This window comes from Mus musculus, chromosome 8 (genome assembly GCF_000001635.26).
Source record: "Mus musculus strain C57BL/6J chromosome 8, GRCm38.p6 C57BL/6J".
Lineage (NCBI taxonomy): Eukaryota > Metazoa > Chordata > Mammalia > Rodentia > Muridae > Mus > Mus musculus.
Genome location: NC_000074.6, coordinates 13,951,691 through 13,976,711, shown reverse-complemented (window position 1 = coordinate 13,976,711; position 25,021 = coordinate 13,951,691). Strand labels below are relative to the sequence as shown.

At 47.9% G+C, this 25,021-nt stretch overlaps 1 protein-coding gene across 8 annotated transcripts; it reads left to right on the top strand.

The window, feature by feature from the left end:
- The first annotated feature begins 1,233 nt into the window (after window positions 1-1,233).
- On the top strand, window positions 1,234-24,704 carry Tdrp (testis development related protein). Of its 8 annotated transcripts, none has more exons than XM_011242083.3 (4): window positions 1,234-1,686; window positions 1,983-2,231; window positions 20,895-20,992; window positions 22,577-24,704. In XM_011242083.3, the coding sequence occupies exons 1-4, from the start codon at window positions 1,618-1,620 to the stop codon at window positions 22,923-22,925; spliced, it is 765 nt and encodes a 254-aa protein (XP_011240385.1). In that variant the 5' UTR covers window positions 1,234-1,617; the 3' UTR covers window positions 22,926-24,704. The 8 variants fall into 8 exon arrangements, with proteins under 8 accessions (XP_011240385.1, NP_001348558.1, NP_001348554.1 ...); NM_001361629.1 differs by having other exon boundaries at window positions 1,638-1,686; window positions 1,983-2,171; NM_001361625.1 differs by having other exon boundaries at window positions 1,638-1,686; window positions 1,983-2,195.
- The last annotated feature ends 317 nt before the right edge of the window (window positions 24,705-25,021 follow it).

Genomic DNA, 25,021 nt, shown 5'->3' with positions numbered 1-25,021 from the left:
AAGCCAACCTGAATCTGTCCTGAGCCACACCTCAGAGGAAATCTTTCCTCTCCTTCGACAAGAACTGTGTTGTATCAATCCACTAATATCTCAGTAAGTTGGGCCTTGAGCATTTTGAACTCAGAGTGAGGTGACACAGTTGACATGCAAAAAAAGAATTTCTAGCCAGGTGGTGGTGGTGAATGCCTTTAATCCCAGCACTTGGGAGGCAGAGGCAGGTGGATTTCTGAGTTCGAGGCCAGCCTGGTCTACAAAGTGAGTTCCAGGACAGCCAGGGCTACACAGAGAAACCCTGTCTCACAAAACAAACAAACAAAGAATTTCTACATCAATAAATTCTATTTTATTCAATAAAGGCCAAATTAGCTTAAAATCTACAGCTTCCTCCAAGTGGCTGTTCAGGAAAGGATGGTTAGGCAAGATCTTTCTGGATCCCCAAATGAATTTGCATGTGTAAAGACTGTTTTGTTTTCTTTTTTTTAATGAAGCCAGACTGTATAATTCTCTTACAAACTCTGACAATATCATGCCTCAGAGATGATGGAATCAGTGACCCGCATCGCGTCCCCGGGACCTGAGAGATGTCCTTTACAGAGCCACCATCTCTACTTACCCGTCTCCCTTCCTAACAACTGAGGTCTTCCACACAAAGTCTTTAGTGCCATTTCAAAGCGGTCTAGAATTTAGCATGTGGGGTAACAGGCCTGGCCTTCTGAGTCATCTGGGAATTTCAGTTTAGTTTAACTTACTATGAGCATCCGATCCTGGCAGGATGCAGCCTTAGAGGAGGCCTGTGCTGCACCTGTAAACCACGGTGTTGTGAAGCCTTTGCTTGCTGTATTCGCAAGTACCCTGCGGCTACCTGTTCATAACTCCCAGACAGGCCAGGCGGGTCTGAGCTGGCTGGAGAAGGTTCTCACTGTGTTTACATCCTTAAACGTTCTTATGCACTTGAAGAACATGAACAAGGCATTTCGGAGTTTACCTACAGCACTTCTCACAAAAGCATACAATTGTGGACAGTTTTATTTACCTGTTATGTGTGTACAGTGTTGGACAGAGTGAGTATTTGGGAAGGCCAGAAGTCAAGTTGCTGTCTTTACCACTTTCCACTTTATTTTCAAAGATAAGACGTCTTAGGCCAGAGCTCACTGATTGGCCACACTGAGTGCACACTGTCTTCTGCCCACCCCCTTATGTCACCATGCCCACATGCCCAGATTTTTTTTTTTTTTTTTTTGGTGGCTGGAGATCTGAACTCAGGCTGCATTAGTCTGAGTGTCACCCTGAGACTACAAAGGGAAGTCGAGGCCCCAGGTCCAACTGGCACTGCCAACCCACCTACCTAGTCTCTTCTGGGCCCTGGGAACCTTCCCTGGACTCTGGTTGATTCTGTGTCCATCACTCTATCGATGCAGGCCTCACAGCAGCGCAAAGTGACCGTAGTCTATGCAGGAACCCTTCTCTTTCCCTAACACCCTCCTCCCTTGCAGGTGCCCCCCTCTCCGGTGGTCCATATCCACTAATGGACCTTTTAGGATCAGCATAGACCACTAACCCTCAGCCTGCGGTCACCGAAGCCCCGCCCTCGGCCCCCGTAGCACCAACTGGGCGAGCATGCGTAAAGCGCGGCCCCACCTCGGCGTTGCCTTGGTGATCCAGGATGGACCACGCCCATCGGGCTGGGTGAGTGAAGGGCCGGGAGTTGAGGGGCGGCCGGTGTGAAATGTCACGTGGTTTTGGTGCGTCAGTGTTCTTGGCCCCTTGGTAAAGCACTCGGCCCGCTGATTCCCTGGGGGGCCTACTTAGGGAGGTTGGAGCGGTCCTGGAGAAGTAGGGGACCCGCGGGCTGAGTGTCAGGGTGGGGGAGGACCAGGGAGGCAGGGGACCTGAGGAACCTGAAGGCTGGAGGAGGGTCTGGGGGCGGGCCTGGGGGCGGGCCGGGGACGGCCGCCCGCAGCTGACCGCCCCTCCCCGCCCAGTCCTCCGCACTGTCCCAGCGCCGCGGCGGGCCGGGTGTCCTCCTTCAGTCCCGGAGCCAAGCTGCGCGGAGCGGTCGAGCACCGGAGATGTGGAAGCTGAGCCGAAGTCGAGTGCTTCTGGACGAGCCCCCCGAGGAAGAGGATGTGCTGCGAGGGGCACCGCCAGCATCAGCAGCCGCCCCGGCGTCGGTGAGGGCACGCGTAGGGGCGCAGGTGCGGGCCGCGGGGTGCTCTGGAGGCCGAGCGCAGGTGCATGGGGTCGCGTGCCGGGTGCGGACTTGGCAGGGACCCGACGCTTCTCGGGGCTGCGAGGTGACTGCCCCGGAGGACCCCTCTGATGAGTGGCCGGGTCCTACAGGTCGTGGGCCCCAGAGCCAGCATGTGTGGGGTACCGCGGGGACGCGTACCCCGGGCACTTTCCGCACTGGCCGGCGGCGCTGCCCTTCGCTCTGCTGCCACAAGGGCTTTGGGGTTCGGCTTGAGACACCGGGGACGCGGGGTGACCGCTTCCAGGCCAGGTATTTCTATTCCGGAGTTGGAGAAACAGAGAAGTCCTGAATCATGGTGCCGGGGACGGCGGTTCGCTCAGACTTAAAAGCTTGGTGTTTTTGTTTTTGTTTTTTCCTTTCCCTTTTCTTTTGGTGACTATAGCGAATATAAAGTGTGCTGGATATTTATTTGCACAACACGTATTTCCTTTTTTTAAGCCTTTGATCCCGTCTCGCCCCCTCTCCCGGAAGAAGAGATCAGAGACCTTTATACAGAAAAAGCTTTGGCCCGACAAGTATAGAGATACGCTTGGAATGTGTAGAATTTTTTAATTAACAGGATCCCAGGTGGATCTGTGTGAGGCTTCCCCACCCACCTTCTCGGGACACTTTTCATTCCCTTTCATGTGCTAGGAAATTTAGGTCACAAAGTACGCCAATTTTTAAGCATAAAGTTATTTATTTATTTTTTTAAGCATAGTGTGAAAACTGTGGCTGTTGCAAATCTTTCTTTTGAAACTTGGAAGTAGTCCCGAGATTGCTTCTTCCCTAGTTGGAGCAAAAGAACGTCTGTTAGGAATGAAGTTTCATTGTAAGACATTTCTCGGGAATTTGATAAAGCTCGCTGCCAGCACGCAGACATTCCAGCTGATGAGTGTAAGCTTTTAGGTATGGTTTGTATCTGAATTTACATTTGAGAAGTCACCTTTTTGTGTCCCTAGAACTTACCTAGCTTTCATTTTTCCAGCCTTCAAGGTTTTGTAGCTAGACGGCAACTCTTAGAAGGCAGTAATGAGCATTTGTCTGTGGTCTCTAGATATTTTTTAAATCATCTTCTAGCCAGCAATATGTGTTTAAGTTTGCTTCACCTGTCTTTTCATGGTTCGATAGTAAGTTTCTTTTTGGCACTGATTACCTTCAGAATATCATGTCACCTCCTTCCAAGCTTGGATAGCTGATGCTGAAGTTCCTGTAAATAGGCAGGGTGGGCCTTCTGTAGAATTTCAGATCATTTAAGTAAGACAATGTGACTGCTGGGCTGTCATGGAGTGCATTTGTGTGTGTGTGTGTGTGTGTGTGTGCATGTGCATGTGTGTACGTACATGTGTGTATGACCGGTGAGTGCAGGCAAGTGTTTGTTTCCACGTCGGTGAGCAGGGTCTCCTTGTTTTTACCGGTTCCCACCCCCAGCTCCGGTCCCAGTGGAGTTCTGGGAGTACAGACCCACTGCCCTGCGTCTGAAATCAAGATCCGGTTGTCAGGTTTGCAGAACAAGCACCTGTCCGTGCACAGCCGCCTCCCGCCCACCCCCCCAGGTTCCCACCATTCCCACTGAGATCCTCTTTCCACCACTGCCTTCAGGAGAACAAATTTCTCTGCATTGCTTTAGAGTATTGGCTTTTGTTTTTGTTTTTGTTGTTGAGAATAAATGTCTTGAGGGTAGCACTAATTGGACTTTAGTGAGTTAATAAAAATATGAACATAAAGTTGGGAAGAGAGCGTGTTGGGGAGTTACAGGTGAGTTAGGGGGAGATGGGTGGGTGATATTACTGCGTTTCATTGTTTACATGCAGGAAATGTTAAAAAACAAACATAATTGAAATAGACAATAAAAGATTAAAAATGAAACATCTGTTTGCATTAAAAACATAAATATAACTTAATATAAATATGTAATAAACATAACATGAGATTCAGTGAGGCTTGTAAGGACTATTTATTCCAGCCATCCCAAAAGGGGAGATAATGTTTTTTAATAAATTCTAGTGTCTACTTTAAAAATTAAAGTTGATGATGCACATAGTACAAGATTTCTAAATGTAGTTAGGTCATAACTCCATCTGTCTCAAAAGGAGCATTCTTAAGCTTTTTTTATATCCATTAAACACTTATGCAAATCTATAAATACGTTTACATATGTGCATTTGCTTGTCAGTGGGACATTTGTATGTGTCTTGCACTGCTCTATTTTATGCTAATGCGTTTCATGGAACACTTGCTGTTCTAGCTCCCCTAGCTAAAGCTCATTCAAGGCTGTGGGAGTCCGAGGGTTGTAGGTAAATGTGAGGTATCTGCCAGGTCTTACTGCCCTTGTTTCAGTCGGTTTTTAAAACTCACTTCCTTACAGCTTTTGTGGTAATACTAACAAGGGACCGTAAGGATGCCCGGCATTGGCACTGCTTAGACAGGCTTCTCCCTACTCCTGAGCTAACTGTAGGGATTTGCCATTCAAACTGTAAATTAATACCTTGACAGACAAACTGGGAAAAGCATGACACATCTTCCTGATAATCTTTTCAAGGCTCAGGTACACTTGTGAGCACTGAAATACATCCCTTGACCAATTCCGATTCGGTGATAGAGAGAATCGGAGTGACCCTCTTTGTTCAGACCGCCCTTTGTGGGTACTCCAGGGGCTCTGCTCCTTGATGAACGCTCATTGGTGTGGATCTGGGATGGATGGGGGGTTGTAAAGTGCAGCGTCCGTCCATGCTCGGCTTCTAAGTCTACTAAGGGAACCGCGGTGTCCTTTTTGAGGGAGTAAAGTGGGCCTGTGCGTGTTAACTGCAGATTTCTATCTGTACCAAGCGCTTTATTCCCTGCGAGTCTCTGGTTTTATGTCGTAAGACTGTCTTGGCCTGTCTGGGTGGCCTCAATAAGAAGATAAGCCAATGCCTCACACAGCAAACATTTATCTCCTGGGGTTCTAGACTCCTAGGGTTCTAGAGGCTCCAAGTCCAAGATTAAAGTGCCTTAGATTCTTTCTGTTTGTGTCATATGACCCTTCATGTAGAAAGCTAACAAGCCATGGTTATCCTTGTTCTCCTGCAACCTGCCTTTCTTTGCCTTTCTCTTCTCACTGAACTTAATGTTGTCAAGTAAATGTGCCAGTATCCATCCAATTAGGTCTCAGTGTTTATGCTCACTGAGTTGGTTTATGAAATAGCTTTCTTTTCTCTTCTCTGTTTTCTTTCTTCTTTTTTTTTTCCTCTACAGTTTTGTGACAATAAAGACAGGGAAATGTAGAGGTGGCCAGACTAGCCTAAAACCATATGTAATCAGGCTGGATTTGACTGCCTGCTCTGAATTCACTGTCATCTCCTAAGCGCTGAGTGTGGCTGGCACGCATTGCCACCCCAAGGTGATGGGTAGTCTCCTTCTAGACTCTGATGTGTGACTTCTGGACAAGCCCCTTCAGGGGGTCTGGATCCTCAGTGGTTCAGTGTGCCTGGCTACATTTTCTTTTCTTTTAAAGATTTATTTATTCTATGTATATTCTATATACATTGTAGCTGTCTTCAGACACACCACAAGAGGCATCGGGTCCCATTATAGATAGTTGTGAGCCACCATGTAGTTGCTGGGAATTGAACTTGGGACCTCTCTGGAAGAGCAGTCAGTGCTCTTACCCTCTGAACCATCTCTCCAGCTCCATGCATTTTCTTTTTTAGGAGCACTGCTGGGATATCATTCATAAAACACTGTGCTTTTCCATGAACCATGGCAGCGGGGTGATTCTTTTTGTTTTGTTTTAGTTTGGTTTTGTTTTTTGTTTTGTTTTTTCCGGACAAGGTTTCTCTGTGTAGCTCTGGCTGTCCTGGAACTCACTTTGTAGACCAGGCTGGCCTCGAACTCAGAAATCCGCCTGCCTCTGCCTCCCGAGTGCTGGGATTAAAGGCATGTGCCGCCATGCCCGGCTAGTGGGGTGATTCTTTTTTTTTTTTTTTAAAGATTTATTTATTGATTATATATAAGTCCACTGTAGCTGTCCTCAGACACTCCAGAAGAGGGCATCAGATTTCATTAGGGATGGTTGTGAGCCACCATGTGGTTGCTGGGATTTGAACTCTGGACCTTCGGAAGAGCAGTCGGGTGCTCTTACCCACTGAGCCATCTCACCAGCCCTAGCGGGGTGATTCTTAATGTGATCCCTATTGTAGGAAGTTTTAGAACCGGAAGGAATGCCGTGCTCCACAGCTGTGAGGCCTTGGCTTCCGTCTCTCCTCATAGCCTAAGGGAACCTCAGTACTTTCTGCTGCTGTAACTTTTCCTATTTGGGAATGTCACGTGAATGGCGTCATGTAGTTGTGTGGGGTTTCTGACTGGACTTTTGTACCTAGCTCACCCTATCATGCAGGAATCAGTCCATAGTGTTTTGTATCTAAATACTCGGCTGGCCTGATGTCCGAAAGGCATTGTTTATGCTGTATCCTCCAGTGGATGCTTGGATTGTTTCTACAACAGTGTTGGTTTAACCATTCATAGACGAGATTCTGTGTTGACCTGCTTCCATCTTTGTAGCTACGACCCTAAGCATGGCCCTGTTGTTGATTCCTTGCTTAGCCATAGAGGAAGCAGCCACCATGGTGGCTGGACCAGTTTCTATGCCTTCAACTGTGTGAGGATTCTGGGTGCTCTGTATTCCTACCAACCCTGTTCATAGCTGACTTTTTATTCTAATGACCCCAGTGGGTGTAAAGTAGTTTTCAATCTTGTTTTATGTTTCCTTGGCAACTACTGAGACTTTCAGTTTGGTCTCTTAATCATTAAAAAGAATCAGCAACTCATAATTTCTGTTTGATTTGGCAGTTTCCACTCTGTAGCCCAGGCTGGCCCTGAACTCACAGAGCTCTGCTTGCCTCTGCCTCCAGAGTGCTGGGATAAAGGTGTGCGCCACCACCTGGCTGAATGACCCGCAGTTTTACTGCTGAAATATAAAGTTCTCTTACATTCTAGATATTCTAGATAAGAGCCTCTTGCCTCCTGAACCAGATTTTTGCAGCTACTTCTTGAGCAGCAAGGTTGTCTCTAGGCTCTTGATATCATCTGAAGCACGTTTTTATTTTTGTTGTTGTTTCTGGTTTAAATATCTCTTCTGGGAGTCACTTTCCAAATCCAGAGTTCTAAAGAGCCACCCTAATTGCTTTTAAAAGTCCCAGACCTTGACGTCTTTCCCCATGGCCTGGGTTCTCTCGTTTGTGTGCATGGTATGAAGTAAGAGTCTAAGTTGATTCCTTGGCATGGAGGTCAGTTGTCACATTTGTTGAAAAGATGATTCCTGTTTTACTGAATTGTCACAGTGCCATTCTGGACAGTCAGTTGGCCATGCCTGTGCCATCTTTTCTAGACCCCCAGGGTACGTGTGCCAGTACCTCAGGCTTGATTACAGCTTGCAGCATAGAGAGTCTTGAAATGAAAACTTTAGCTCTTCTGTGTAATTATTTTTCTAGGCTAATTTTGCTGTTTGGAATTCTTAGTTATTCCATATGCGTTTTAGAATCAGTTTATCACTGTTTGTAGAGAAGGCAGCCGAGCCTCCCGTAGGGACTGAACCTGTAGATCAGTTTCAGGAACATTGCTAAGTTAGCAGTACTTTAGTCTTCTGATTCATAAAATATGAGATGATTTTTCATTTCTTCAGACCTTGCAAGACTTTTTTAAAAAATTATAATTTTCATAGACTAAATATGAAATCTTGCTGTCTATTTCTAATTGCAATTGTAAGTAGAATTGCTTCAATTTGATTTTTATATTATTCATTGCTGATGTATATTTTTATATCTTGCTTATATATGTGATGTTTGCTTATCTCTTATTCATTGTAAGAGTTAAGGCTTCTGCACGTGGGAACAGTTTTCCTTCTTCTGCAGTCTAGATGCCCCTAGGTTCCTTTTCTTCACTGATCTGTTGGGCCTCTTTTCAAGTCTTCTCTTCTTGTTCCTGATTCTAGGGGGAAAGCCTTCGGTATTTCACCTGTGAGTGTGAAGGCAGCTATGGAGTTTCTTAAATGTCCATCATGAACTTAGAGCTGAGTACATTTTTATCATGAAAAGATGGTAGATTTTGTCATAAATTTTCCATGTCCTTATCATGTGAATTCTATTTCTTATTTTCTTGCTATGATATATAATTGAGTTCCAGATGTCTGCCCAACTTTACACTACTGGAGTAATAGCCACTTGACCAGGTACATGATGCTTTTAATAATTAATTTTTACATTTTTTGTTTGGCTTTGGTTTTTTTGAAACAGGATCTTACTGTGTAGACCTGGCTGGCCTGGAACTCTGTATATAGACCAGGGTGGCCTCAAACTCACAGAGATCCACCTGCCTCTGCCTCTTGAGTGCTGGGATAAAGGCGTGCCCCACCTCACGTGACACTTCCCTAGCCGTTTGTTGCAGATCTTCCCGTCTACATCTGTGACTTATGGTCTACAGCTGTCTTTTGCTGTGAAGTCTGGTATCTAGGTAACACTGTCATCACAGCCTGGTATCTAGGTAACACTGCCAGCACAGTCTGGTATCTAGGTAACACTGTCTGTCAGCACAGTCTGGTATCTAGGTAACACTGTTTGTCAGCACAGTCTGGTGTCTAGGTAACACTGTCTGTCAGCACAGCCTGGTATCTAGGTAACACTGTCTGTCAGCACAGCCTGGTATCTAGGTAACACTGTCAGCACAGCCTGGTATCTAGGTAACACTGTCAGCACAGTCTGGTGTCTAGGTAACACTGTCAGCACAGCCTGGTATCTAGGTAACACTGTCAGCACAGTCTGGTATCTAGGTAACACTGTCAGCACAGTCTGGTGTTTAGGTAACACTGTCAGCACAGTCTGGTATCTAGGTAACACTGTCAGCACAGTCTGGTGTCTAAGTAACACTGTCAGCACAGTCTGGTATCTAGGTAACACTGTCAGCACAGTCTGGTGTCTAGGTAACACTGTCAGCACAGCCTGGTGTCTAGGTAACACTGTCAGCACAGTCTGGTGTCTAGGTAACACTGTCAGCACAGCCTGGTGTCTAGGTAACACTGTCTGTCAGCACAGTCTGTTGTCTAGGTAACACTGTCAGCACAGTCTGGTATCTAGGTAACACTGTCAGCACAGTCTGGTGTCTAGGTAACACTGTCAGCACAGTCTGGTGTCTAGGTAACACTGTCAGCACAGCCTGGTGTCTAGGTAACACTGTCAGCACAGTCTGGTATCTAGGTAACACTGTCTGTCAGCACAGTCTGGTATCTAGGTAACACTGTCTGTCAGCACAGTCTGGTATCTAGGTAACACTGTCAGCACAGCCTGGTGTCTAGGTAACACTGTCAGCACAGTCTGGTATCTAGGTAACACTGTCAGCACAGACTGAGGAAGGGAATGCTCCTTTTTTATTTTTAGGGATATTTTTGAAGAATTGCTGTTAATTTTTAAAAAAGATTTATTCATTTTGTGTATATGAATACACTATAACTGTCTTCAGACACACCAGTAGAGGTTACGGAACCATTACAGATGGTTAGGAGCCGCCATGTGGTTGCTGAGAATTGAACTTGTGACCTCTGGAAGAACAGTCAGTGCTCTTAACCTTGGAGCCATCTCTCCAACTCTGTTCATTCTTTAAGTAGTCAGTAGACTTTAATAGTAGAGAGTCTGGCCTTGCATTTTCTTTGGAGTCTTTTTTATAAAGATTTATTTGTTTTATGTATGTGAGTAAACTGTCACTGTCTTCAGACACACCAAAAGAGGGCATTGGATCCCATTACAGATGGTTGTGAGCCACCATGTGGTTGCTGGGAATTGAACTCAGAAAGAGCAGTCAGTGCTCTTACCCGCTGAGCCATCTCTCCAGCCCTGGAGACATTTTTTACTATTTGTTTCTCTTTGCTTGTTTTAGAACTGTTCACATTTTCTATTGCTTCTTGAAATGTCTAGTCCTTTGTGTGTTCACAGGAATCTGTTCATTTTGATATAAGTTATGTTAATTCTCAGCTATTTATCATGTTCTGGAGTAATGTTTCCTTTCTCTTTCTTAGCCTGAGCAATGTGAATCTTTGTTTCCTTCAGTTAATTAAATGTGTCAGTTTTGTTTGTGATCCTTTGAGTCAGATTATCCAGTTTTGAGCCGGGCTGATCTTGAACTTAGAGGCTCAAGTGATCTTTCTGCCCCAGGACCTGGGACCTCAGGCACAAGCCCCCAGCATTCCCATCCTTTTTTTTTTTTTTTATCGTCAGTTTTTCTGATTTGACCTGTATTATTATTGTCTGTCCATCTGTTTGTCCCTGACCTGGTCTCTGTGTCTCCCAAATGCCTGCTTGAGGTTCACCTACCTGCCCTTCTTTTTCCAACTCTGCAGGTGGGAGCTCAGGTTACAGGTGTGAGGTCCTTTCTTTCTCTCAGTGTTTGCATCTGTCTGCTTGCTGTGAGGCCGCCCAGCTCTGACCCAGGGCTGATGAGCCCCAGTCACCGCTGCCTCCGCCATAGGCTTCTGAAGAGCTGGAGGTGGGGGTTGCCATGGCTGCTGTGCCTACATTCTGTGATTTTCCGGAGGCCTTGGAGGATTGTCTAACGATGTGTGATTACCCCAGTTCTTCTTTGTCTAATAAGCATGTGCACCTTACCTTTCTAAGTTCATTTTGTAAGAGTAATTTAGATTATTGCTGTGATTTGTAAACACAGATCACATACCTTTGGTCTGTGTATTAGATGTGATTTGTTTTGGCATTTTTATTCAACTGAATTCTTTGACATGCAGCACAATTAGGTTCCTGTTCTAACTTGTTATAATATTGCGGTTGCAAATACTTAAAATTAATTTTAGTGTAATTGATTCCTAGTTTCCTATCTGACAGTAGACTTTACATTTTTAGGGGTGAGAGGGCAGGCTATTTGTTTGTGTCCTGGACTGGCTTAATATTACACTGCCTTGATATTGCATATGGAATCTCAGAGAGGGACAGCGTATATGTTGTTTCTGCAGTTTGAGGTGGATGGTGAGTCCCTTGCGCCCTGTTCTCCTTCTGTTTGCAACTCTAAATTCTCTTCCTTCCCACTTCCTGCCTGGGCACCCTTAGAGTGGGATGGAGATTGGCTTTGCCTAGAACAGGAAGACCAGTGCCGCTCGCTCAAGACCTGGGGTCTGAGCCAAGAACATGAGTGGTGTTTTATAGCAGGAGGAAAGAAGATCCTGCAAAGGTGAAATGGCAAGTGAACCATTCCCCCCGACTGCGTGGATAAATCACACGTGTCAAGGAAGGAAAGCTAAAAATAAGTCCTGCCCTCCGTGCAGTCTCAGGCAAAAGTGTCAAAACTCTAGGAAGAAGAGCTACAGAGAGGCTAGCCCCACTGGCCAGTCAGTTCTGGCACTCGCGTTTCAAGACAGCTATCCTTGTCAAAACCGCAGGAAGTTGGCCCAGAGGAACTGGAGCTCCAGCCTGTGGGGAGCATGCCCTTTTCCTTCTTGCCCATGTTGGTACTGTTGCCTGAGGATCTCTGCTGTCCAGGCACTTTGGGTCCCCAGAGCTGCTCTCCCAGTGTGGGTCTACTTATAGGTTCCTGGGTTGTCGCTCATGTCCACTTTACCAGGCACCTCGGGTGCGTCCTTCAGTTCACGTGACCCCGCCTCCCCCAGCAGTTTCAATCTGGATCCTTTTCCTGTCTTGTTTTATCTTTTAGTGAGATCAGCCAGACCTATTTACGTAATGTTTTCATTGCAGAATGATATTTACTGTCACTAGAAGCTACAGAGCCTTCAGTGCTGGCCCTGCCTTGGCGGCAGGCGATGGGGTGGGGGTGGAGGCTGCTGTGATGGTCCGGTGGTTTCCCCGTTGCTGCCGGGTTCCTCATTTCTTAGATCCACTGCCGTTTATCCTCTTCCTCCAGATGCCTGACTCCAGCGTCCCAGGCTGGCAGGTCTTCCTTTAATTGTGAAGCCTTGCTCACTGGTAACCTTCAGATCTTTGCCCATTTTACACTTGCTGCACGCCACCAGCTACAGCTGCCCTGCCTTTCACATGACGGTTAATGTATCAGTGGGTCCAAGATTTAGATCAAACACAATGGAGGTTTATTCCTTGCCTGGGGCACAGCCCCACAGGGCCTTCGGGGTCTGTAGTGGTCCTGGCTCCCTCCGACTTACCTTCCAGACCGGTCTAGAGAAGACAGCCTGGGGGGAGTGCCGGGTGGGGGGGGGGGAGCAAGTGCTTCCTAGGGTTGGGCTTTGAGGCTGCACATTGCTTGCTCAAGAGCATGTGCAAGCACATGAAGCCTTGGCGCCATAAGGATGGATGGGAACTGCAGGCTCAGGTGTTTTCTAGTTACGCCATGTTCTGAGTAATGACAACGTGACTGGAAAAGGAAGATGGACGCTGTTCTCTTCTGCCTGGATCTGTCCGTCTGTCCAGATCCATCTGTCCTTGGCCCTCTCTTGCTTGGCCTCTGTGTTGCTGAACAATTTCCATTTCTTTTCACAAAAAAAGAAAAGAGAGGAAAGAAGGAAGGAAGGAAGGAGAGGGAGGAAGGAAGGAAGGAAAGGAGGGAGGGAGGGAGGGAGGGAGGAAGGAAAGGAAGGAAGGAAGGAAAGGAAGGAAGGAAGGAAGGAAGGAAGGAAGGAAGGAAGGAGAGTGAATGGAGAACGCTAGAGCACCAGTTTCTAGAGAAAGCCATTAGTTGGACTCTTCATTTCTGCCTCCTAGGAGAATAGAAAGGACCTGTGGCAGTGTCCTTCTGGGAGGCGACAAAGGGAGGTTGGGGGATGGCAAGGAGGAAGACCAGCGGTCACTGAGCAAGGCCTGCGTCCTCAGGGAACACCTCCATATCTGGGAGCTGTCTGCTAGGAGCCTGGGCCTACCTGCGTCTCCGGACGCCCCTCTGACTGCGGGTGTGACAGTGAGTCTCTGTGACAGCCTGTGGGTGCTGCTCCTGCTCCAGGCAACCTTTGAGATGTCGCAGCCTGAGCTACTGATCTGTCCCCTTACCCTCAGTACAGAATGTCTATAAGTGACACACAGGCCTGGGCTTTGAGAACAGCCATTTGATTGTTCCCACCATGAGCCTCCGTGACGTGCTGGTTATGTGGTCACAGCCTGTTTTTGTTTAGTCTCTTCGCTCCAGGTCGAGGGCTCAGAGCAAATCCGAGGGACTCTGATAACCCTCTTTAATAACTCAGTAGAAAGCAATCTCTTTCACAGACGGCATCTCTGCTCCGGAGTACTGAGTAAGTGCTTGCTGTGGGCTGTGGGGCTTGTCTGCATTCTTAGCCAGCTAAACTCTGTTGGTTACCAACATGGCTGCTATTTTGTTTCTCTCCCCCCCCCCCCCCATGTTACCTGTGGTATAGAGTTCCATTCACAGAGCAATTCTGTTTGATCGCTTTCCAAGGAGTATCTCTGCAGCCTTATAACTATCTCTGTGCGGATGGATGCCCTTACTCTGACCGTGTTGGTCTTACCAGTGCCCTGTAATATGGGATTTAGAGAAACTTGGGGGCTACCCACATCCACCTTCACCCATAGCCATCCAGTGCTCTATATGTTACAGGATGTACCTGAAGTCTTGTGGGTTAGTATTGGTATGTCTGTGTATTTGGTCCTTCCTGATCTCTGTTATGTGGGTGGTAATCTTTTTGTTGGCCCGATCAGGACTGTGGTAAGAGGCATAATAATTACTGCTTTGTTTCCATACAACAGCCTAAGAGGACAGGTGATACCCTCGTGTGAGGGAGTCACACTGTGTTCCTCAGTTCTGTTTTCCAGGCTCCCAGTCCTCTGCAGTGAGCCGACCTGTTCATCTCCCAGAGACACTGTGAACACAGAAGCTATCCACAGAGTCCCCCCGCCCCCGTGCGTATGTATGTATGTATGTGTCTTTCTGTCCATCTATCTGTCCATCTTATACATACACACCCCCCACAAACATGAGTGCAGGAAACAGGAGACTCTTGGGTGCCCTCTCTGTCGGGCGTTTCACAGTGCTCATATCAGAGCCCACAGCCTTTTCCCTGTCTGAGCTTCTCACACTGGCTGCATGTTCTCACCCATACACAGGTGTATGTGTTTGTGTTTTTTGTGGTTTATCTCAGTGGGCAAAGCCTGGGAGCACGCCCACGTGTTCTGCCCCTGGCTCTGTGAGGTCAGTTGGAGGTCCACGCCACTCTGCAGCTTTTTCTTCTCGGATGTTGCGAGTCTCATGAAAACTCTACTGTAGCCTGATACTCTGGTTCTGATAAAAAGGCCTTGGGTTTGGTTTCACTGTTGACCTAGAATCCTAAATTTCTCCAGAATACCAGTTTCTCTCTAACCTGAGTGTTTTAGCTTAAGATATTCTAAGTTCCAAATTCATAACTTGGGTCATCTCTCTGCATCTCTCCATATCATGATGAAACAGCCTACCTGGGTAGGTGGCACAGCCCCGCACATGGTCTAAACATTGCTCCGCAGTGGCAAACATATCTACACTGATCATGGAGAAGAACAGCGTGCTGACAGCTCTTGATGATATCCAGGAAAGTCTCTGGGAAGGCTTGCTTCTGCTCCCACCAGTCAGATCACTGCCTGCTGTGGGAACCCTTTCCCTGGGAATAGATAAACAGACATCTACCTCCTACTAGTGTGTCAACAAACCAAAGTGCAGTTTCATCAGCGTCCACCCTGGGGAGCCAGTGAGTTTATTGAGCTCAGTTAGAGGCATGGGTGACTCCAGAGCGGCGGCCTCAGCATGGATGATGGCTTCCCTGTAGCTGCCTAGGTGAGATCCCTAAGACAGCTCTCTATGTTCTATATATTTCAGCACTTTGGGAGTCTGAGGCTGTGTACAGTTAGAATCACAGAGAGCTGAGTGGGAGGTGCAGGCCGGAGAGGCCAAGATCTCAAGTGAGCGTCCCTGCAAGGACGCTCCTGCCCCTCTTCCTCATGAGAAGGAGTCCACTCTTAAGAGGCTTGGTCTGAGGGTCCCTTGCCTAGTCAGGGCTGCTTTGATGAAAGTCACGGCTGTCCTGCTTGAAGGAGGATGCCCCGCACATGCCTAGGCAGCAGGTATCTTACTGTGCTACCACAAAGCTGCAAGACACATTTCTATCCCCTCCTTGCAGACAAGATGCCAGCCAGCCTTGGGCCTTGTATAGGAAAGTCTAGAGTTGGGAGGAACCCCAGCAGGATGTGGTCCCGGGCAGCTTTAGTCCCATCCACATGAGGAAGTATGGCGTGCTCGTGGCTGTGGGACCAGGGCGTCCTTTGGAGGTATATGGACAGTGACCCCTTCATCTGTCTGTCTGTCTTGGGGGAATTCCCAAGACGTCCAGCAGATGCCTGGAATAGTGCTTAACCTGCACAGCAGGTACAGTAAGAGATGGGCATCTCTGTGGAATGATTGGCAGCCCAGCGGCTCGTGTACCGTGTGCGGTAGTAAAGTAAAACAAGGTCTCCCTGGATAAGACCATGTACCACGTCAGCTTGGAAACAGGGCTGTCCGGGGCCTGTGAGGATGAAGCTGCCACAGCTGCCTGGCTTACATAAGCAACCCCTGAAGTTAGTGTCCTACCTGAAGGAAAATAGAAACATAAACGCTACTCTGCCCTGAGCTCTGGGGAACTCGGAGGTTTGTGTTCAAAACATTGATGTTGTAGTGGGAGCAGAGGATAGGAAAGGTGGCACAGTTTAGAAAGCCAGGCTAGTAGTGTTGAGTGTGTGTGTGAGAGTGTATGTGAGTGTGCAGTGTGTCTGTGTGTGTTTGTGAGTGTGTGAGTGTGCAGTGTGTTTTTTGTCGGGGTGAGGATAGGGTAGGAGGACTGACTCCTTTTGAGTCCTGGCTGGCTTTGTACTTGCTGCATAGCTCAGGTTGGCCTGGAAGTGTGTGAGTGTGCAGTGTGTCTGTGTGAGTGTATGTGAGTGTATGTGAGTGTGCAGTGTGTCTGTGTGAGTGTATGTGAGTATGCAGTGTGTCTGTGAGTGTGCAGTGTGTATGTGTGTGTCTGTGTGAGTGTATGTGAGTGTGCAGTGTGTCTGTGTGAGTGTATGTGAGTGTGCAGTGTGTCTGTGTGAATGTATGTGAGTGTATGTGAGTGTGCAGTGTGTCTGTGTGAGTGTATGTGAGTATGCAGTGTGTCTGTGAGTGTGCAGTGTGTATGTGTGTGTCTGTGTGAGTGTATGTGAGTGTGCAGTGTGTCTGTGTGAGTGTGCAGTGTGTCTATGTGAGTGTGCAGTGTGTCTGTGTGAGTGTATGTGAGTGTGCAGTGTCTGTGTGTGAGTGAGTGTGAGTGTATGTGAGAGTGCAGTGTGTCTGTGTGTGTCCGTGTGAGAGTGCAGTGTGTCTGTGTGTGTCCGTGTGAGTGTGCAGTGTATGAGTGAGTGAGTGTGTGTGAGGGGTGGGGTGGCGGGTGGGGACTGACTCCTCTTGAATCCTGGCTGGCTTAGTACTTGCTGCATAGCTCAGGTTGGCCTGGAACTCATTACCTTCCTGTCTCAGCCTCCCTCGGAGTCTGTCTTGAAGCTCTCTTGGGCATTTCCCTGTGTCCTATGCTCGTGATGTCCCCTGCGACCTGCGGAATCTCCCTGGGCTCTTCTGCATACTTGACAAGCCCTTCGGCCTCACCACTCCAGTGAGAGTCCTGGGTAGCAGAGGCACTTCTCCTTTCCCCACCTCCCCACGCCAGCTTTTTTACTGAAGAACTGGGGAAAGAGCAGTTTGTCATTGGTCTGACAGAACTCTTGCTCCCTGTCTGTAGCTTCGCTCTCCTCGCCCTATTAGCCTTCGCTGTCACTGGTTTACTCACACAGGTTTTCCGATTTGCAGGCTGCTTCTTAGGTTTGTCACGTCTTCCCTAAAGGGTAGCTAAAGGGCAGAGAGCTCAGAAGGAAATTTCTTAGAGGCCCACACAGTGGAGGGTGTACGTTCACCCCACACAGGAGGAGGTGAGCCCCACCTCGGGTCCATGTCTCCCGCCCCTGAACTATTAACATCTTCCAATACAACAAACAAGGCCTGCTCTTACCAGTCCTGTGGGATGCACCTGTGAGGTTTTCTCTGAGTGAAACACAGGGGCAGTCCCCCAGAGAGGAGCCATCCGGGCTCACTCTGCATGGCCTTCCAGGACCACTGAGGCAGTCCAGGCTGCACTTCTCTGATCAAGGACACTGTAGGGAGAAGGGTCACGATTCATCACCTCGGAGCCCTCCCTGGGCCTGTGCAGGAGGGTTACAGGACAGAGTAAGGCCTTGGTGGCCACGTTGACTCACAGAACACACAGTGACTGCAGCAGGGATTTGGGTACAGGGCACTGATGTGAACATAAGCTGATTCACAGAACACAGTGTCCAAGGGATGGCATTGCTTGGAGCACCCGAAGAACAGGGCTGTCACCTGTGACAGGTGCGGTTGGTGCTACAAATGAGGTGTTCTATACTGGACGGAGGCTGGAGAGTTAGTGTTTCAGCTCTCATGGTCTACAGGGGATCCTGAAACTTCTGCACCACAGAAGTGGGGTGACCCGGAAGGATGAAAGAGCGTCTCTTCACTCACCTCTCCACTCCCTGGAGAAGCTGCTCTGCAGCTCCCCGCCAGGGAGTCAGAAGGGCTGCCCTGCAGAAATGCTGAGTACTTTGGTAGTTTGGTTCGAGCCACAAACTTGTAGCACAGCACTTTAGTGTGGGCTGTGCTGCATGCAGCTCAGAAACCTTGGTGGTGGCTTCATGTGCCGTATAAGGAAGTCACCCTCTGGATTGGTGGTGAGACCAGACTTTGCTCCTTGAGGGAAGGATGTGCCCTGCATGGGGACCTGGGAACATCAGTGCCTTGTTAGCTTTGTGTAAATTTTATATAAGTTCTTGTCTGCTATGTTTGATGATGTTTGATGAGTTAATGTATAGACAGATCGTCTCATTGGGCAGCGTAGGTAGGACACAGCCGCAAGCTTTGTGCATACCCCTTGCTAGGATGTCCTCTGTTCCTGATGCCTAGGACACTCATTTGCCCAGTGTCCTCAGGTCCAGGGCATTCATGTGGCTTTAGCCTCAGGGACAGTCTTCCCAGAGACTTTCAGTGACTAGTATCTAACATTTTATATTTATTTAAGGGCCAATGCACGGAGTAGACAGAGCCCTCAGGCTGGCTGCTGTGGGGTCTCCAAGAACTAGAACTAACTTACAGGGAAAACACCAGCACCGACTCCTGGAGTCTTTTTTGTCCCCAAATCCAGCAAAACATATAAACTTAACAAACCTTGATAACTCCCTCAGTCGGAGCAGAATTGACACCACACAGGATTTGCCAGCTAACCGTGTTGGAAAGAGTGTTCACCAAGAAAGGACCCAGAGAATATAAAGCCCAAATTCCCTAAGACTTTTGGGCATTTTGACTGAGAGATGGAAAAAACCGTGACTGGGTTTTTCTAATGTGCGTGGTGTTGACCAATGCGAGTGCTAGCAGGCCAGGAGAAGCAAGAGGGGACTCTGGCCTGGAAACCCAGTCCAGTGTGACATCAGCCATTCTGCTCTGCATGTATGTGAGTGTATGTGCCCCCTTGGCTTGATGCACACTTGAAGTCACACCAGTGGTCTCAGCAGAGGCTGCCTGGCTCTTAGGAAACGCCAGCAGGTGATTATGGGGTGGACAGGAGCATGGGAGACACAGCTGCCCACAGCTCCCCCACAGCTGCCCACAGCTCCCCCACAGCTGCCCACAGCTCCCCCACAGCTGCCCACAGCTCCCCCACAGCTGCCCACAGCCCGATAAAACTATCTATATTAATGGTCTCATCACACCTCCAATACCCTGACTCTGAGGGAGGTGCATCCATCTGTCTGTCCTGAAAAGTGCCTTTACCACTCATTCACTTTGCATCCAGGAAGTTTTTCTCTTTGGTGCATTTTCTCTTCCTTTGTTCATTTTTCCCCCCTCAGGGCTCTTTGTTTAAATCCCATTTACTGCAGACTACCGCATCTTCTTCCTAAACAAGGTGTGGGTGGTATTCAGAGCTCCTGAGTTGCCCCTCTCCCTGGCTGTCTTACAGAGCCAACTGGCTCTTGGCAACTGTGGTCAGGGATCATGGAATGCGCAGCCCCCGTTGGGGAGGAGCAGGCAAGATGGGTGTTTTTGCTTTGTGATATCTGCACTGGAGGGTCTGGGCGTGGTAAACATCATAACCCCCCAAAAATATCTTGGCTCCAGCTCCCCGTATCTGTGGATGCTGCTTCAGTTGAGTGCCTTGAGGCCTCACAGTCTGTACCCTCACAGGGATTCACAGTTTGTTTTGTGGGTCTCCATTCCAGAGAGGTACTCTGGGGACAGTTTCTCAGTGCTAGCCACACGGTCTCAGTGGATCAGACCTAGACTGCCCCTGAGCAGCACTGGTGTGACTTGTGTTGCTTGGTCCGATAAACTTGCATCTCATAGCCAAGTTTTTGTTTTTGCTGCAATGACTTCTTTGGTGTGGGTAGACCACTTAGGGTTTAACACGGGGATTGGGGTGGGAGGGGTGTTGATGGAGGGCCTGACAGTTGGAGACAGACCTCTGCCCAGAGTGGATTCCTAAAGTCCAGACTGACATGGGACAAAAAGAGCAAGCCTGGTTCCTGGGCATGTTGGATTTTCCACTGCCCTGGTGGGTTTGCTGAAAACATATATTATATTGTCTCGAATCAGAGGCTTCCATCACCTCTCAGGTCCATTTTTATGACTCTCTTTTGTATTTTTTTCATTTAACACCTCAAAGTACAACCTTGCTCTGTGACAGTTCCCTTCAAGCAAAACCTCGGATGCTGATATAGGGGGTATAAAATTAGATTTCCAGGGTCTCTCCGTATTCCTTTCTGCTTACTAAAATACTTAATGATCTACAGTGACATTCATTATAAGACCTTGATTTCATAAGTGAGGTTGCATAAAATCGTTTTTCAGAATCAACAAAACACATCATTTCTTCTTCAAGCATATCTTTGTGGAGGTTAGGTAGGCATTGCCATCCCCCCAAGATGCTGGAGCCTAGGGGTAGTGCAGAACCTGTAAACAGCCTCCCAAGTCCAAAGGGCGACTCCTGAGCAGCCGTCTTGAGAGAGCAACATCACCAGGGATGCAGAGAGCTTGCTGGTACCAGGTCCAATTCCTTCCTGTGTGGTGATCTTTACTGGACTGGACTGAGCTTTAATGTGACTTTCCACAAGTACAACGTACTTGGCTAGTATGTTACAAGATGTAGTTTCCCCAGAACATAGATGCGCGGGTAAGATAGATTTTGTGTAGGTATGGAAGGGTCTGGGATGTGCTCGACCTCAGACATTTCTGTCAACATGTCCATGAGATTATAATGGGGCTGGAAATGCCCTTAGCCAACCATGTTATAGCCATTGACACCAGCACAGTCCATTCCTTCCATGAAAGCACAGAATGCACGTACAGTTGTGTTTGTCACATAGCACCTGGACATGTAAGGTGTTGCCTGTTACCTGTTTCCCTGCTCAGTGCCCACATCATGTGACAGCCAAAGTGTGTCATAGGTTATACCTAGGTTGAGGTGTGAGTCAGCCACTTTTATGATCTTAACAGTGATACAGTCGCCTGGTGCTACATCTTGCAAGCTGTACCACCATCTATGGACTTGTCGGCATAGGGGACATCTATGCACTGTGGCATCAGTCCTGACCCTCTCACCCTTTCACTGACGCAGGGAGCAAGTCTCAGAGGTTGGAAAGAAGCAACTTCTCTGTTTAATAAAGATGATGAAGAACATCTCCTCGAGACTTCCAGATCTCCTAAGTCCAAAGGGTGAGTCAGAAGCAGCCGTCGTGAGGTGACATCACCAGGGACGCAGAGATTGCTGTGGTATAAGGAGAGGGGTTAATTATACCCACCATTGCCTCCGGAGAGCCCTCTGCTGCCCCAGGCTGCAGATTCAGTCAAACTTTGAGATATGAGTGCTTGGGTGCACAAAGAGATGGAGTGCACTTTTGGGGTGCCCTGGGGACAAATAGAATGTACCTTGGGTAAAACTTATGTAAACAGAAAAGCATTCTGAAAGGCTAAAGTGAAGTAAAAAGCTAGAACTTGAAAATGGACCTCACAGAAGGCAACCTGGAGCCATGCTCATGTGTGGACCTCACTACCCAGAAGGGCCCAGCAGCTGGCTGTGACTCTGAGTAGCTTCAGGCAGTGAGGGAAGCATGCCTGATAGTGTGCAGGGTTAGGACTAAGGTGGGGGCGGGGTAACACACTTACCTAGCACATGCACTGACCTGCTTTGATCCCAGTGCCCTCAAAACTGAACAAAACCACAAGTGGTGATAGGAAACCACAAAAGAGTCTAGAAAGTTAAGAATAAACTGATACATTGTTGCTACCTTATTGTGCATTCATCAGAACGTTAAGCTTGAATTTCCAGGTAAAAACGTGGCAGAGTTGCCTGTTGATGGCAGGGCCTGACCTTGGAAGCCTGTAACTGGGTTTCCTTCTGGTAGAGGATTATCTATGATGGCAGATGGCAGCTCTCCCTCACTGAGACAGATGCAGGCCTCCTGCAGTAATGGAGCAGCAGTTTCACTAAAGGTCCTCTTGGTCACTGGGTGATGTACCAGGTTTGGACACCTGTGTCCTAGTGTCTCCGACAGTGTCTGAGTGATCCTAATAGCCAGCAAGCCACAATGACACTGACAATGCGTTCTCTGTATCACTCGTTTCCTTTTCTTTCTTTCTCTCCACCCCACCTCCCCACCCCCCACGTCTCCCACACACATCCCAACTCAGCTTGGTTTTTCCAGACAGGGCTTCTCTGTATAGTCCTGGCTGTCCTGGAACTCACTCTATAGACCAGGCTGGCTTTGAACTCAGAAATCCACCTGCCTCTGCCTCCTGAGTACTGGGATCAAAGCTGCGCACTCGACTGCCTGGGTAGTCATTTCCTCTCCATGAGAGAAGTTTTGAGTCATTTTTTTCTGGAGTAAACCACCCACTAAATGTTTAGGAGAAGTTTGTTATATGAGCCACCCTACTGAAAACCCACTTAATGAATAGAATTCCCCCTTTCTTATAACCTAACCTGGACCTTGGTTTTTCATGTCTAGTTTGCTCAAATGTCCACAAACTCCTTCCTGTGGCCTCTGAGAGTTGGTTCCTTGTGGCAGTAGTGTCCAGTCTCCTGTCTAAGACCTGGTGCTTGGCCCGCACTGCATGGCTTCTACAGGCTTATGCTTGCGAAGTTTCCACTGTTGTTTTTAATATTTATTTCAAAGTTATGCCCAGGTTTCCATTGGCTTTCTAAGCAAGTTAAAATTTTTAGGAAAAGAAACCCAACTTTATTAAACTGACACATTATGAGATCACTGTGTGACCAAAACTAAACTGTTTCATCTACAGAACTAACCAACGACTAAGAGAAGAGCTGAAGGCAGAGAAGAAATCAGGATTTTGGGACGCCTTGGTTTTGAAACAGAATGCCCAGCCTAAAAAACCAGATCAGATCGAAGGTTGGGAGCCTCCCAAACTTACTGCTGAAGACGTGGTCGCCGACCATACCGAGGATGATAGAAGTGGCTGCCCACCCTGGTCTGCCTGGGAGGACGATACCAAGGGCTCTACCAAGTACACCAGCCTCGCCAACTCAGCCAGCAGCTCCCGCTGGAGCCTCCGGTCAGCGGGAAAGCTGGTCAGCATCAGGCGACAGAGCAAAGGCCACCTGACAGAGACCTGTGAAGAGGGAGAATGAACCGAAGGCGCATCACATTGCTTTATGGTTGGCAAGCCCGCCAGCCGCCTACTAGTGCACCATTAATTCTTGAGCCCTCTCATACCCGGGGAAGGAACCCACTGAGTTGCTAGTGTTTCGTGCTCAGTGACCCACACACACCATGGCTTCCGGGTGACATCTGGTTGCCTTGCTGCGGAAACATCCACCCACTGGGTGCATATATGCTGAATGGATGTGTGCGCTGTAGACACTGTCCTGTGAGCCAGTCTCCTCTAAGTTCATGCCAGCCTCAGTCACTTGAGATTTTAGGACGTCCCCATCTTGTCTCTGCATGCAACATGAGTGTTGTGGCTATCTGAACATGGCCTCTGTGGCACCTCTCCCCTTGTCAGAACGCAAGAAGCATCTTCCGAAGGTTACAGTAATTCAGTGTAACAATAGATTCATTTTTCCTCATTCAGTTACAAACGAAGCAAAATCTAGATGCTGGAAGCAACTGAAGGTGGTTTGAGGTAGGGTGTCAGGACATCTTGAGGGGCGCATCTGCTGAGGAGGAGTGGCCTGCAGTGTGGGCCTGGGTAGCAAGTAGTTCTTTTATGGAATTCTATTTTTACTTTTGAACGTTTAAATACAGATCTTTATTTTCTTCAAATAAATGTTGATTTTAAACTTAAAGATGGAAGAAACACTAGGAATAAGTTTTAGTCACCCAGTAATCTTGACTTTGCTTGGAAAACATTAACTTGCTTACTGTAGCGTTAAACTGTGGATAAAACACTGAAGTGCCTCGTTTCTATTCTCAGATGCTTAGTTTTTCAAAATGAAAAACTTTTATGATTGATGTGAAGTCTATAAGAAGTGTCTCTACCCCCTAGTTCTGCCTGTCTCACACTGCTGACTGTCCTCGGTTGCGGTCTCAGTAGGGAATGTTCACGTGGTGCGCATGTTTGTCTTGTTTTCCAGTTACAGTGCTTGGACAGGGGAGCCGTGGTTCTCTTTGTTTTGGTTAATAATGAAAAGCCTCCAGTCACACTGTCCTCGAGTCTCCACAGTGTAAGCAGTGTGCTTCGTGTACCTGCGTGTCCCACGCAATGTTCTGTGGCACAGCTGAGTGGCCCGGGTTTACTAGATCTACCTGTCATTCACAGCTACCTGTCTGTCTACCACCCAGCTTGCCAGCCACCCGTACCCATCCACCTGTCCACACATCAGTCTGTCCACCCATAAACCAAGCTATTAATCTTCTAACAATAGAACAATAAGTTTACTTAGTGAGCTTTGAGAGGAGGGTTCAAATAAAAAATTGTTAACACCTGGAAGTTGTGAAATTATGGAGATTTTGATTCATAATGCAAAGCATGTAATTTTTACTATAACATGTGAGTGTGAAAATCTCTATCCTCAGGTAACCGGTTGAGTGCATGAGCTCTGACTTCGAAACGAGGTAACTGTAGGATCGGAAGGAAGAGCAGGCTCATGCTGTCGCCCACAGCAGGACCCCACTGGTGTGTCTGGCTAACCACCTGTGGCCCAGGAATACAAACCCAGCCTTGAGAATGTAGGGAAGGAGCTCTTGAACACAACACAGCCTCTGTCTGTGTCTACTGGGCCTGTGCTGAGTGCTAAGTGCCTGTAGCTCACTGCACCCGTGTGCCTGAGATGCAGTGTTGCACGTTGACACAGGGACTTTTACCCTGTCTCCTCTCAGGAGGTGAAGATGCACTGTAAACCAGAAAGATTAATTACAAATGATTTTTTTCTTCTGTTGTATCAAATTAAAATATCTTGTGTTCGAGATTCTTTAGTGTGTATATTTATTGGTGTGCTTTCAGAACATCTCTTCAAAGGCTTCCTGCGAACTCCTGTTCAGAAGCAGTTTGCGATGTCGCTGTCGCTGTGATTCTGCGGCTAGCAGAGGGGGCTGTACCCAGAACTCCGTTCTGTCCTTTTCTGGGAGGAGCAGAGTCCCCCTTAAAGCTAAGAATTAAAGAAAACAAAAGGAGGGGCTGGAGAGATGGCTCAGTGGTTAAGAGCACTGACTGCTCTTCCAGAGGTCCTGAGCTCAATTCCCAGCAACCACACAGTGGCTCACAACCATCTGTAGTAGGATCTGA